Genomic DNA, 13,836 nt, shown 5'->3' on the forward strand with positions numbered 1-13,836 from the left:
TCATTTTGTTTTATGCCTGCCCTGAAGCACTCTTGGAAAGGAGCTTTCTTCGGCTTGCCAGTTGCCAACCATTTGCTGATTCTCCTGATAAGAGCATTATATTTGCATAACTCTGGGATGGTGTGTATTTGGATGTGCCTTTGACCAGAGCCCAGCTGATGTTTGAGCACAAGGACTTATTACCCATCTGTTAGGTGCCCTGATGTGGAGGTGGCCTCAACTCCCCTAGAGATAAACAGGGGCTGGTTCTGAAAAGCACTTTGGCATCAGCACTCATTAACCCCCAAGGAGGAAGGGACTTCAGGAAAGGTTGGCATTTCCATAAGAGGCCACCCTCACTACACACCTTTGCACATCTATTTCTCTGCACATCCCCTGCATCGGGATCCCTGACCAAAGGTCAGGGCTTCCAGAAAAGTCAGTGAATGAAAGGAGGAAGGAAAAGAATGAAACCAGTATTTGCTAGTAAGTTGTTACTCCTTTCTCACTTAATCTCCATAAGATTCAACGAGCTAGAGGCAACATAGATGAAGGGAGCTCATGGGGCTTATTGAGATGCCCAAATTCAGGCTGCAAGTAAATGACGGGACAGAGGTAAAATACCAGGGCTTCCTGACTGCATGTGTATAAATTGTGTGTTGCCTGCCTGAAACATGAGGAAGAAGAGAGGAGGAGGAAATGAAACTTGATGACTCTGTTGACCCTTGACCCGAGATGTATGCAGTACACCCCCACCCCGCTACCCCGCTGTGGAGTATATAGTGTCAGTTACAGGGATACGGTGTGGTCTGGGTGCTAGGCCCTGGCGAGGGCCACCTGGAGGTTTGGGGCAGGAATTGGGCTGCTGGTGGAGCTCTGGGCCCAGTGAAGTCTGGGGGTTGAATTGCTTTTCTCACCTCCCAAGTATTGCCTATTAATTTTGGAGTCCTTTTGGATGGATGTCACGATAAAGGTCTGGTACTCAAGTTCACACTCACACCACAGGTCCAGGCATAGCATAGGCAAGCAAGGGGGTCTGTAATGGAAGTGCTATCAGTAAATGCATAAATAGTGTAGACAACATCTCCCCGATTGGTTACATTTTATACAATAGCCAGAGATCCCGTGCAAGCCAGCCCTCTGGCCAGCATCGTAGCTCAGCTGTCAGCCTCTGCAAGCTCAGCACAGCTCTTGGGTCTGGCAGGTGAACGAGTTGGGAGCATGTGGCCTGGCCCCGTGAGTGCCTCCACTGGGCGGCTTTCTGTAATTACCATCTGTGTGCAATGGACAGGCACATGCACACAACAGCCCCTCGCAGCCTGCACCTCATGCACCCCTAACCTTATAAGTTAACTTTCAGCTATGCCTATTACCAGGGCTGTTTTCCCCTTTCTGATACTTTTTTACCCCTGAGCTGGGTACTTTATTCTTTCAGATGTCTGTTTTCTTTACTGCTTCCACATCTCCATTGTTGCATTTGATGCTTTTTTTTTCCCCCAAAAAAACTAAAGTGAGAAATCCACTATGCATAAATTAAAACAATAAACTTCAAGCAGGGAGCCTTGAGGCAGAAATTCCCTCATCCCCTTTCTTAACCTACCCCTGCCTAACAAAAACAAAAAGAAATCATGAAAGAAAAAGAAAGCCCCTCGGACTGGAGTGATTGTGTGCTTCCTCGGATGTCTTGCCTTTTGAGGTAGCCACTGGGACGCTGGCAGAAACAAATTAAGTGATTAGTAAAGAAAAAAAAGCAGAGGTAGGGGGAAAGTCAAAGGCGGTGAATGCAGAGAAAGGAAGCCTTCCCTGCCGTTTCCTAGGACTGCGCAGAGGAGAACCGCTAAGAAATGATACTTGAAGTTATATTTATTATTGTAAGAGGGTATGATATTTCTGGGCAGGAATGATGGATGACAACTTAAATTTGTGTCCAGGGAATGAAGGTGAACTGTGACAGAGTTATTTATCTTGGGAATGGAGGTTAGGGTCAGCCGAGGCTGGGTGCCTGAAGGCACAAGACATTGACAAATTTATCCTGCAGGCCGTATCTGAAGCCCTTTGTTTTGGATCCTGGCTACTCACTAAGTGACCCTCATCCTTCATGTTGGCAATGCGTGAAGGATGCGGTGAGTGCCAGCGGCCCCTTCTCCCCCGCCGCCCCGCCCCGGCTCCCTCTACTAATTCTTGTCATTCACTTTGCTGACAGGCACCAAGCCCAAACTATTCCCAGTCCTGAAAGGGAAGGTTAAAATATTTATTTCGGCTCATAATGGCCTCCCTGATTTAGTGCAGGATCATTTTTCCTGTTGCCTTTGTCATTGCAGGTCACTGGAAGGACTGAGCGCGTTCGGGAGCCTGGAGGAACTCATCTTGGACAACAATCTGCTCGGCGATGACCTCGTGTTGCCAGGGTTACCCAGGCTCCACACCTTAACCCTCAACAAGAACCAAATATCCTTGGCTCTGCCCCTGCCCCCACTGCCTGCCTGGCCCCGCAGTGGTCCCCTCCCACAGGCCACCCCCCCCCCCCCCCCACACACACACAAATACCTGTGAAATGTCAAATGAGTTTTATGTGTCAGCTAAATTAAAGTAGGTGAAATACAGTCCGTGGGCAGACAAAGCGTTCTGTCTCCTGGCACTCGGGACACTTCAGAGTAATTTATTATAGGTCATTCATAAATGAAATGCACCATTATATCTTCCTGTTGCTCCATTTTAGTGTAGAGATCTAAGTTATGGCTGTGAAGAAATCTTTTTAATAGATAAAAATAGAGAAAGAAAATAATGTCACTGCTGCCGAGAAGGCAAAGCCAGCTTCTGTTTGCTTGGGCTTGTGTGGGAGGGCGACCTCTGGTGGGAAGCAGGGGGTAGTGCGGCCAAGCAACTTCAGCCTTCACGGAGGTTTCTGGAAGGCTCTGGGGCAGGCTTGCAGAACCCTTCTGACCAAAGAGAGGGGAAAGGGGCTCAAGTGGAGAATAAGTGTGAAGGCCAGGCCCAGCTCTGCCCCCCGTGGTGTTTACAGTACTGTGATGATGAGAAGGGCTAAGGAGAGCCGTTCTGGTGTGTGGTTTCTCCTTAAGGTGGTGAGGATCTAGCAGCCTGGGATGATACTTCGGAGGGATCCATTGCTCTGGATTCTGTAATGAGGCTGAGAAATGAATCAAAGGGTTATGCAGTGTGAGGCACACAGCTCCTCCCAGTTAGAGCTGTAGACCTCTGTGCCGGCTCAGTGCCAATGTGCTTAAGCAGGGTGTTTTGTCAGTTTTGTTACTACTTGTATCCTTCACACCTAGAATAATGTCTGGCACAAAGTTGAAGTTTAATAAATGATTGTGGGATGAAGGAATTGTTATCATCAGGTGTTCTTTATTGAGCACTCCTATGGATGAGGCACTGTGCTTGGTAACTTTAAGTGTATTTGTTTTCATTCTTGCAAACCCTTTGAGAAGGGTGTGGTTTCTCCATATACCTAGATTAGCAAAGAATTGAAGTATAGGCCCACAGCCAGATGTTTAACAGGATACCAGGCCCTGGATTCAGTCTCAACTGAGGCCAGATCCAGAGTTCTTTCCGCTTGACTCTGTTGCCTCAGACTTGAAATCCAATCACCTTGTTTTATTGATCGAGTGTTTGAGGCCTGAGGTGGTTTAATCACATGTTTGTGTTCACATGCTAAGTTAATAGAAACAGGATGGGGCATTTTCCCACAAAGTATGAAATAAAGCTAGATATATATGTTAAGATTGGCGTATATGTTTATGTTAGCTGTAAGAATGATTTGCAAAATTATTTATTAGCCACTGCTTATATGTTATAAGTTAATATTTGATTTATTCAGTAAAGTATGCTGTTTGTGGCCATTATTAATTGGTATTTTCTTAGAAAAATGAGAAGGTCTATAAGTAAATATCAATCTTTATCATAATGAAATGGTCATGGATTATTTTTTCCTCTCCTATTCTTTGGTCAACCAAATTTCCTAGTTGTTGCAAATATTAGCAAAGAATTGAATAAAAATTATTGAAAATAATTTTTCAAATAATTATAGTGTGTCTTATGGCTTCCTTGGCCATTTGAGATGATTAACTGCTTGATATTCTCAAATCAATTAAGAATAAAAGGATAATTAGACTAGAATTTGAATGATATATTTCCTTCTATGGACCCCATGCTCATATTCTGTGTCCCACATTACTGTAGAGTGTTGGAGTTGTTGGACTTGAGGCTCATGTGTCAGTTTAATTACAGTTGACCATGGCCACACAGTTAGTCTTCTAAGAGCCTCTGTTTCTTTCTTTTTTTTTTTTTCTGTATGTGTGATTTTACACTTTTCACCTGCCTGTTAGAATAACTGACAAAGAGGAATGTATGAAAATTTTTTGTGTGTGTTGGAATCAAAGTACAACAATGACATATGCAAAGCAGATTTTTGCGTGACTATAAAACCAGCTGCCTCTGCCCTGGGATATTGTCAAGAAAGCAATATAAGAAATGGTGCAGTGAGAAGGACTTCCCTAACAGCCCACAGATGAAGCCACAAAGATTGTACAGCAAATGCTAATCCAAAACTCAATTCCTCTTCTCACTCAACACACTTCCTGGCCACTTCTCTGTAGTATTAGTTGATGCATACTGAGACATATAAACTCATTTTAGCACCAGCCTGAGCACAACAATTAAAACCAGGACACACCCACTATGAGAGAATGTCATTTCACATAATGACAATCTGCAGATGAATTAGTGGGTGGTTTTTTTGCTCAATCACTGATTTGTATAGTAACTATTGGAAAGTATTTTTTGGATACCTATGTGTTTAATATACATAGGTTATAGTATTGCTTTTTTCTATTACCACTAGCAGTCAAAGAGATATTGAGCAAGTGTTGATGGCTGACAGATTACCTGGTTAGATTAAATAGGTTAGATTCTACTAAGATTCATGTGAATTTACTAAGCATTATTATCTCTCATTTTAGAGGATTCATTTTCATAACCTGGTTTAGAATATGTTGAAAATGTGCAGGGATCCACGTTAGAATTCATTAATTCATTCACTTAATTTATTTAAACTAAAAGCAACAGCAACTAAAATAGTTCGCCATTTCTCCTACCCTCCACCTCCCTCTTCTGGCAACCACCAGTCTATTCTTTTTATGTATGAGGTTGGTCTTAATGTTATTGTTGTTTTAAATTCCACATATAAGAGAGATCATATAGCATTTGTCTTTCTCTGACTTACTCAGTATAAAAAAGTTCTTGAGGTCCATCCATGTTGTGATATATAGCAAAATTTTATTCTTTTTATGGCTGAATAATCTGTTTTGTGTGTACATATGTGTGTATCACACTTTCTTTATCCATTCATCCACTGATAGACACTTAGGTTGTTTCCATGTCTCGGCTGTTGTAAATAATGCTGCATGCAGTGAGCATGGGACTACACATATCTTTTCAAATTAGTATTTTTGCTTTCTTTGGATCAATATCCAGGAGTGGAATCCTGGATCAAATTCTTGTCTTATTTTTAATTTTTTTGAGGAACATCCATACTGTTTTCCATAGTGGCTACCCCGGTTTACATTCCCATCAGCAGTGTTCAGGGTTCCCTTTTCTTCACATCCTCACCAACAGTCATTGTTTCTTATCTTTTTGATAGTAACCATTCTAACAGGCATCAGGTGAAATCACATGGTGGTTTTGATTTGCATTTCTGTAATGATCAATGATGTTGAACATCTTTTCATGTACCTGTTGGTTATCTGTATGTCTTCTTTGGAAAAATGTCTATTCAGATCTTCCGTCCATTTTGTAATTGTAATTTGTTTTTTTTTTTGCTATTGGGTTGTATGGGTTCTTTATATAGTTTAGATATTAGCTCCTCGTGAAATAGTATTTATAATTATTTTCTCCCATTCAGTGAGTTACCTTTTTATTTTGTTGGTGGATTCCTTTGATATGCAGAATGTTTTTTCATTTTTAAAAGGATAAACTAGACTGGCTGATGGTTTTATTCTCAGTGTGGCTATCACCAGAGATTAACAGGCTTCTTGTTTTTCCTTGGTTCAGTCCTTTCCCTGTTCCAGCATCTCTGGTCTGTGGCAATAATGCTGAGGGACCAATGTTGGAGGTGTGGAAGGGACTGCAGCAGAAGACAATGTGTAGCTGTAGAGCTGGCCAGTTATATCACTATACTGTTCTAAGTGCTTTATTGCCAGTATACACAAAAAACAACAGTTGACTTTTTCATAATGGAGCATGTCTTCTTTCTCCTCTGGTCTACTGGTACGATCCCAGAGGTTGGTTTACTTACCTTGTGTACTTGAAGTCAAAAATGAAGAAGTCAAAAAATGAAAGACAGGTAAAAGCAGCAGTAACACTATGTGCCATTCTCTATCTTTTCCACCACTGACTCTCCTCCCTGCTTGTTTGAATACCCAGGCTCTACAACAGCTATGAGGTGCCATGATGCTACTCTGTGAGACACCTTAGACTTTGGCTCTGTCCATTAGCGTTGCTGCACGATAACCCACTCCAAAAATTAGAGTCTTAGAAAAAAAAGTATTTTTTTGTTTACAATTCTGCATGTCAGCTATTTGGGCAGGGCTCAACTGGATGGTTCTGCTCATCTTCCTTGGGTCACTCAGGCAGCCACAGTTATTTGGAGGCTCTGCTAGGGCTGAATGATCTGAGATTGCCTTGCTTATATGTCTGGAGGTTGGTACTGGTTGTTAGTGGAACTCCATGTCTCCAACAGGCTAGCACAGGCCTCTCCACGTGGGAGGGATGCCCCAAGAGCAAAGCTCAACGTGCAACTACTTTTCAAACCCTGTTTGCATCATACATGTTGCTGCCCCATGGCCAAAGCAAGTCATATATCAAATGTAGAACAAATATGAGGGGGATTCCAGAACCCAAACCAAGTATGCGGCAGCACGTTTCTTCTAGATTCACCAATGCCTCCCTTCCCAACTGCATGCTTCCTTCTTGACCTCTCAACCCGTTGTTCCCTTTCTGTTCGGCCCTCAGGTTTTGGCTCCTGTTCTGGTAGACCTGGTTGTCTCAGGCTACATCTTCATCTCCTGTTCATTGCTTATCTCTTCTCTCTTTGGTTTGTGTAGACTAGCACTGTTGTCACTAGCCATGGTGTTGACTTCCTCTCCCCAGCACTCACATTCTCTCTCTCTCTCACTCACCCACTCACCCGTAAGCATGGACAGTCTCAGCCGTATCATATCTAAATACCCAGCCCCGAATAAGGGAAGAACTGAAATGTCAGGAAAAGATAGTTAGCCAAATGGTTCTCTCTCACTTGCCTTTGGAGGTGGGTAGAGGAAAGGTGATAAGCTGACTTCATTTTAAATCATGCTTCATTATTTTCTGATTCTCTGTTGGCTTCAGCACATGCAGGAAGAGATAGCTGTGAACGGTAGTGCCAAGAGGAAGAAGGAATAGTGCTGCGTGTTACACAGCGGGGCTGTGGTTAGGAGACCAGTGAGTGGAGTCAGGAGGCCAGACTGGAGTTCCCATAGCAATTCACTGTGTCATCTTGAAGAAGGGGCTGTATCTTGTCAGAGGCTTCATTTTCTTTACCTGTAAATTGAGTATTATACATCTGAGAGTGTTGTTGAGAGATTGTGCTGGCATAATATATATGGGAAATCAGTTTAACACCCTGAACCTTTACGAGTTCCTTGCACATTTTACTGTTAGCCAAGGCTTTGATGCCTTAAATGAATGATCCCAAATCGAAAGTAACCGAGGTACAGAGTACAACTGGATGACAGCACCTGATGATATTCTACAAAAGCGTAAAAGACTTCTCATTTTTTTTTTTTTGTTTGTTTTTTAAATTCCTCTCTTTGTGGCCCCTAGAGTTGTCATTTTGCAGGACCTAGGTCTGAATATAGACTCTGCCTTTTAGTCACTGTGTGATCTTTGACTGCAAGTTTCCTTAATTGTTATCTGGATGTGATAATCTTTCAGATACCTGTGTGAGTGTGAATCAAACATGTCATGTAGGCTGTTCAGCATTTGAAAATCTTCTATCAGGATAAGCTCTAATTGAAATACCCCCAGGAGTCATAGGTGATGCCCTTTGACCAGGGGTTGAGCACAGAGGGAGAGACATGCCTCTTCTCACCTGGGAAGCAGCTTCAGTTCTGTGCAACCCAACATGACACCATGAGACTCCCCTCCTCCCTTGGGCTCCAAACTTTCAAGGCAAGATGTGGCTTTGATCTTGGGCCCTCTGCAGAAAATCTCCCTTGGCAAACCTAGCCATGACAGCTGGGCTCCGCAATGGCAACTTTCTGTAGACAGCACTGAAAAAAATCTAAATGGCAAGTACTCTGGAGAAGACTTGATGAGGGAAACCAGGTGTGTGCTGAGAATCCAGCTGGAGAGAGTTGAAACTGTGCCAGATAGCTTCACATTTTACAAAGGAGAGAAAAAAAAAAATCACTAAGTGTCTTCACTAAGGTAGTATTGGTTAGCTGGAGACACCAAGTTCCCTCAGCTGATTGTCTCCGGTTAATTTTCTCTGCAACTTGACAGAAAGGAATGTGACAAGTTCCATCTCCAAGTGCACAGTCAGGCAAGACAAGGCTGTGCTCATCCTTATTGACCCAGGAGATGAAGAAACCAATGGAAACTTCTCACGTTTCAGTCTCCACTGGTGGTGTCAACATAGTGATGTTGTTCTTGTCCAGAGCATCCATGGCGTAGGTGCTAGTGATTCCTCACCGGTGCGGATTTGGGGGGACCACCTTGCCCAGCCCAAATGTTTACTTAGCAGGTAGTTGGAAAGCTTAGGAAGAAGAACTTGCTTCTGCTACACAAAATATCCTAAAGGAGGCAGACTCTGAAACTCCAATGAATCCTATTGGATTCACTGGCACAGAATGACTGAAGCTTCTTGAAGCCTCCATATCTTTTGCCCAAGAAATTCCCATGATCAAGACATTTAAACGAGTTTCCATTTCCACAGCCTCCTGCTAAGAGGCAGATCCATATTTTGTGGAGTGTGATGCTTACATCATTTGAAGAGGCTCTCTTAAAGGCAAAGACTGTATAATTACAAACACAAAATTAGGTATGGAGATAAATGTGTATTTGGGATAAAAAAATGTGTCGAAGCATATTAAACATTTTTAAGTTGACAGATACCATACATTGAAATATTTAGAAAACAATCTCTTTTATACTATGTATGAGAACTTTTTCCATTTTTTTCTGCAAATTCCCTTATAACTTCATTATTTAATTAAGTTTTACAGGTGGCTCAGATGGTTAAGAATCCACCTGCAATGTGGGAGACCTGGGTTTGGTCCCTGGGTTGGGAAGATCCTCTGGAGGAGGACATGGAAACCCACTCCAGTATTCTTGCCTGGAGAATCCCCATGGACAGAGGAGCCTGGCAGACTAAAGTCCATAGCGTCGCAAAAAGTCGGACATGACTGAGTGACCAAGCATACACACACATACAGAAGAGATAATTGCATCTAATTGAAAAGTGACTTTTATTTTCAATATTTAGGGATGTTCATTTCATCTTCATTCTTCATTATTGGTAATTTCACTAAATTATTGGTAAAAATTTTAGAATTAATCAACTTTGGGAAAACACATATCTTTCATCTATGAGTTAAAAGATTTCAAGATGTTTCAAGTTAGTTGTGTTTGTGTGGTGCATACACACTCAACAACTTAACAGTAAATATTCTGTAAATTGATAAAGCTCATTAACCATTTTATTATCATTTTTATGTTGGTCTCTGTGTGTGTGTCAGCATGGTGGGTAGCAGGAATATCACGCCACATGCCTACTGACACAGAAACAATTGCAAACCACAGAAATAAACCCAAGTGAATCATAATTCAGTGTCACTCCATTGCCAGTTCATCTTAGGTTCCAAGAGTTCCCACAGCCACTCTCGCATCACCCAACTCAGGCAGAAATGTGACAGAAGTCCTATCAGAGCAGGGAAGTACTCTTAACTGACTGTGGTTCAAATACGCTACTTTTGCAAGTTTTGCAAAAATAAGTGACCATGTGACTGTTACCAGGGCCTTTGCCAGGGTCCTGGGAGAGACCTATGTAAGCACGCAGCCTTCTTGCACAAGCTTATTAGCTCTGTGATAGTTCATGTATGAAGATTTACTTGTCTTAGACTGGGCCTGCCTCCCTGGTAGTTCAGTTGGTAAAGAATCTGCTTGCAGCACAGGAGACTCAGCTTTGATTCCTGGGTTGGGAAGATCCCCTGGAGAAGGAATGGAAACCCACTCCAGTATTTTTGCCTGGAGAATCCCATGGACAGAGGACCCTGACAGGCTACTGTCCATGGGGTCGCAAGAGTCGGACACGACTTAGTGACTAAACCACCACCACCACCATTTCCCCGGATGGTAGAATGCAAGCCTTCCCATCACTAATTATCAAATGTTGAGGAATGACTGGGACGTCAAGCCAACTCTGTTGTCTAGTGTTTCTCTAACTTGAAGATCTTGCCAGTGTTGAGTTCCATTTCTTCACATTCTCACCTTTGTGCAGTAGATGAAAAAGAGATGAAAGTTTAAGTAATTTGTCTCCAAGAGAGAAATAGGTTTGATCTGGACTTTGCTGTCCATAGTAGAAAGGGCTTCCCATGGATTCTTCAGGGCCATTGTCCACAGAAATACTTTGAATCGCTTCAGAGCAACACATCAGTGCCATTTTGACAGCCCACTCTCTTGGCGTTTTACAGAAATACAGTGCTGGCCAGTAAGAATGATCAGCTCGTCTGGCTGCCCCCTTGAACTAGGACCTGGCTTGAGGCTTCTGGAAAGCCTAATGGATATGAGTCCTGTTGTTCTTTGGCACATCCAATGGGTACCATATGTGGGCAAGAAGGTTGGAGAGAACCCTGAAGGGGAGAAACCAGGACTTGGGCTGAGGTGTATGCAGGTCCAAGTCAAGGCATGGAGTATCCTCCCTGAGTGATGCTGCTGGCCCTGGCCCATCCTGAGTTCTGGACTAAGACTGAGAAATTTTTGAGGAAGGCACTCCAAAGCACAGGAGTCTCTGAGATGCTTTTGCCTGCGTCAAAGGGCAGCACTCGTAGGGTAGAGTACTGGCAAGATTCCTTGTTTTTCCTTTTCTTTGTTTAATATAATGCCTGTGAAACATCCAAAGATAGAACTTGCTGGAAAAGGCAAGTTTTTCCTGAAATTGTTAATTGTTGTTTTAATTAGTTTTATTTAGATAATTTTCTTAAAGAGTGTGGTGATTGAACTTTAAGAAGTATTAAGTATGTTTTGTCTTGAGTGATGAAATACATTAAGGTTTTGACTCCTGGTCACTTGCCCTCTGTATTTCAAGCTTACCTCCTTGGTGGGACCTTCTCACTCATCTTCTGCATATGCTTCTAATCTATCATCCTCATTCCAGTGATCCTTTGTGGTCATTCCTCAATATAATTTGTTGAAGATTTGAAAGATCAATTACTTGATTGTACAGTGTCCTGTCTTTGTTTAGGAAATGAGGATGATGTTGGCCAGTAGAAACCCACAGTCTAGGAGGACACTCAGACCCTCTTTAACTAGTTTTCCCCTCTCTTGCTTGTGAACTTTCCCTTTCATTGTGTTGGTCTTGCTCCCTACCAATCTAGTGCTTGTTCTTCCATATGATCTTTACATAGCTTATGTAGGAATAGTTCTTGAAGGTACTTCGTTTAGAGATTGTAAAGTTGAAGGAAGATATGTGAGCCTCAACCATCTGAAAGGCCATCACATGGAAAAGAGGAATTACTTATTCTTTGTGACCTCCCCAACTAGCTAAATTGAGTCCCTGTGTGGGAATTCAATCTCTGGGGGAATAAAAACTCTCTCTTACAGTTGTTAGAGACAGTTTAAACTTCCTTGTGGTGATCCTCTGGCAGATACGTTAGGGACTGGATTCAGATGTTGGTTGGATTTGGAGTTCAATTGACAAACTGAAGTATGAGAAAATTGGGATAACACCCCCACAATTAGGTAGCATCCTCACAGAGTAAGGGCAGCCCTTTTATTTCATTTGACCTTCTTTTCCTGGAAATGGTACCCTGACTCTTCGATTCTTACAAGTGGCATCTACCATCATGTATTTAGCCCCTGTATGCTCTACCATCATTTCCTGGTAAGGGCCCCATTCTGTCTGCTGATTTAATATTAGCTAACTCTTTTCATTGGTAGGATCCTGGTATTCATGGCCTCTATTCATGGCCTACACCTGTTCTGTTTGTCTTTTCTTCTTAGCTTTGTACTCCTTTTCACCCAATGTAATGTCTTATTGCCACCAGTGAGGCCACTGAGAAATGCTTAGCTTCACAATAGGCTCTCAGATCATAGAGGAGGCCAATCCCAGTTTGCATCCATGCTATTCCCATGTTTTAATGATGGACTACCTGCAAAGGAGAAACAATATATTTCTGATGAGACCTTTGGAAGTAATTTCTTCCTTTCATTAAAAGTTGAGCCGTGTCACCAGTGGGAGTGAAAAATTAACCATGTCAGACACCCACAGCAAGTTGATTTCAACCCCTACCCATGTCATGTCCTGGGAGCAGACGGGATTCATCAGCTGCTAGGCTGTGCCTGTCAGTTATGGTCTGTGCCTGTCAGTGATGTCTGTGTACCTTGCTACGTCTTCTGTCTTTCTGGACCAAGATCCTTAACCTTTGTCACATCACTGACTTGGAGTATCTGCTTGATCACCTGGCAGAAGTTACACCAGCTCTGGAGTACCTCAGCCTCCTGGGGAATGTGGCATGTCCCAATGAGCTCGTCAGCCTGGAAAAGGATGAGGAAGACTACAAGAGATATAGGTGAGTATCTAGGGGTTTGAGCATGGTATGAAAAGAGAAAAATGACATTTTTGGAGAGATAATATTATCCTCTGGGGTGCATAATAGATGTCTGGTAAGCATCAGTGGTCCCTTCGTGCTATATTAAACTTTACTCCATTGGGTACCCTATAGTCAGAGTCTCCCTTCATTGAGGGTAACAAGAGCCAAGAAACGTGAAAAGATGTTGAGTGATCTAGCCCAGGGGTTAACCAACTTGTCTGTAAAGGGCTGGATATTAAATATTGTATGCTTTGAAAGTCATATGACCTCTGTTGCAACTATTCAACTCTTCTATTACAGTGCATAAGTAGTAATGAACAATTTGTAAATGAATGGGTAATGCCGTGTTCCAATAAAACTTTATTTACAAAAACATGCAGCAGGCCAAATTAGACCCATGGGCTGTATTTTGCTGACCCCTGCTCTGTGTTGTAAGATCTTCCTGTCTGCTTCAGTGTCACATCTTGGAGAAAGAGGCCTTCCCATGAAAGTTTAGGGAGCTTATATACAGTCTCAAGAGAAAGTTCCATAAGACCCATGACTGGTCTTTGATGGACTCCAAAATGAAAATGCTATTCTTTCTTTTCTCTACTTCTAAACTATCAGCTTTGAAATACCTAATCTAAAATCCTCTTTAGGGAGTCTTTTTTTATCTTACCTATTTTACTAAACTCATTTTATTTTTGCTCTTCATTTTAAATTTTGTATGCACTCATTCTTGATTATTGTTTTCTAAATGTTTTGAATGATGTTTTCATACATATAGCTTTATTTTCAGTTATAATATAAGCTCTCACTAGCACCCCACCTGAATCAATGTATGAGGAGGGAGGGAAGAAGAAAGGTAGGAAGGAAAGACATATAAGGCAGGGAGGACTCAGTTCAGTTCAGTTCAGTCACTCAGTCGTGTCTGACTCTTTGCAACCCCATGGACTGCAGCACGCCTGGCTTCCCTGTCCATCACCAACTCCCAGAGTTTACTCAAACTCATGTC

The 13,836-nt window shown here is 42.4% G+C and overlaps 1 protein-coding gene across 3 annotated transcripts in view; it reads left to right on the top strand.

Annotated features, from left to right (window-relative positions):
* The window catches only part of LRMDA (leucine rich melanocyte differentiation associated), a 1,173,646-nt gene that overhangs the window by 625,681 nt on the left and 534,129 nt on the right, over window positions 1–13,836 (top strand). For all 3 annotated transcript variants that reach the window (XM_061163023.1, XM_061163024.1, XM_061163025.1), the window contains exons 3-4: window positions 2,301–2,432; window positions 12,687–12,821. In XM_061163023.1, the coding sequence (XP_061019006.1) occupies window positions 2,301–2,432; window positions 12,687–12,821 (267 nt within the window). The remainder of the gene's footprint in view (window positions 1–2,300; window positions 2,433–12,686; window positions 12,822–13,836) is intronic.

The sequence above is a fragment of the Dama dama genome, chromosome 15 (genome assembly GCF_033118175.1).
Source record: "Dama dama isolate Ldn47 chromosome 15, ASM3311817v1, whole genome shotgun sequence".
Lineage (NCBI taxonomy): Eukaryota > Metazoa > Chordata > Mammalia > Artiodactyla > Cervidae > Dama > Dama dama.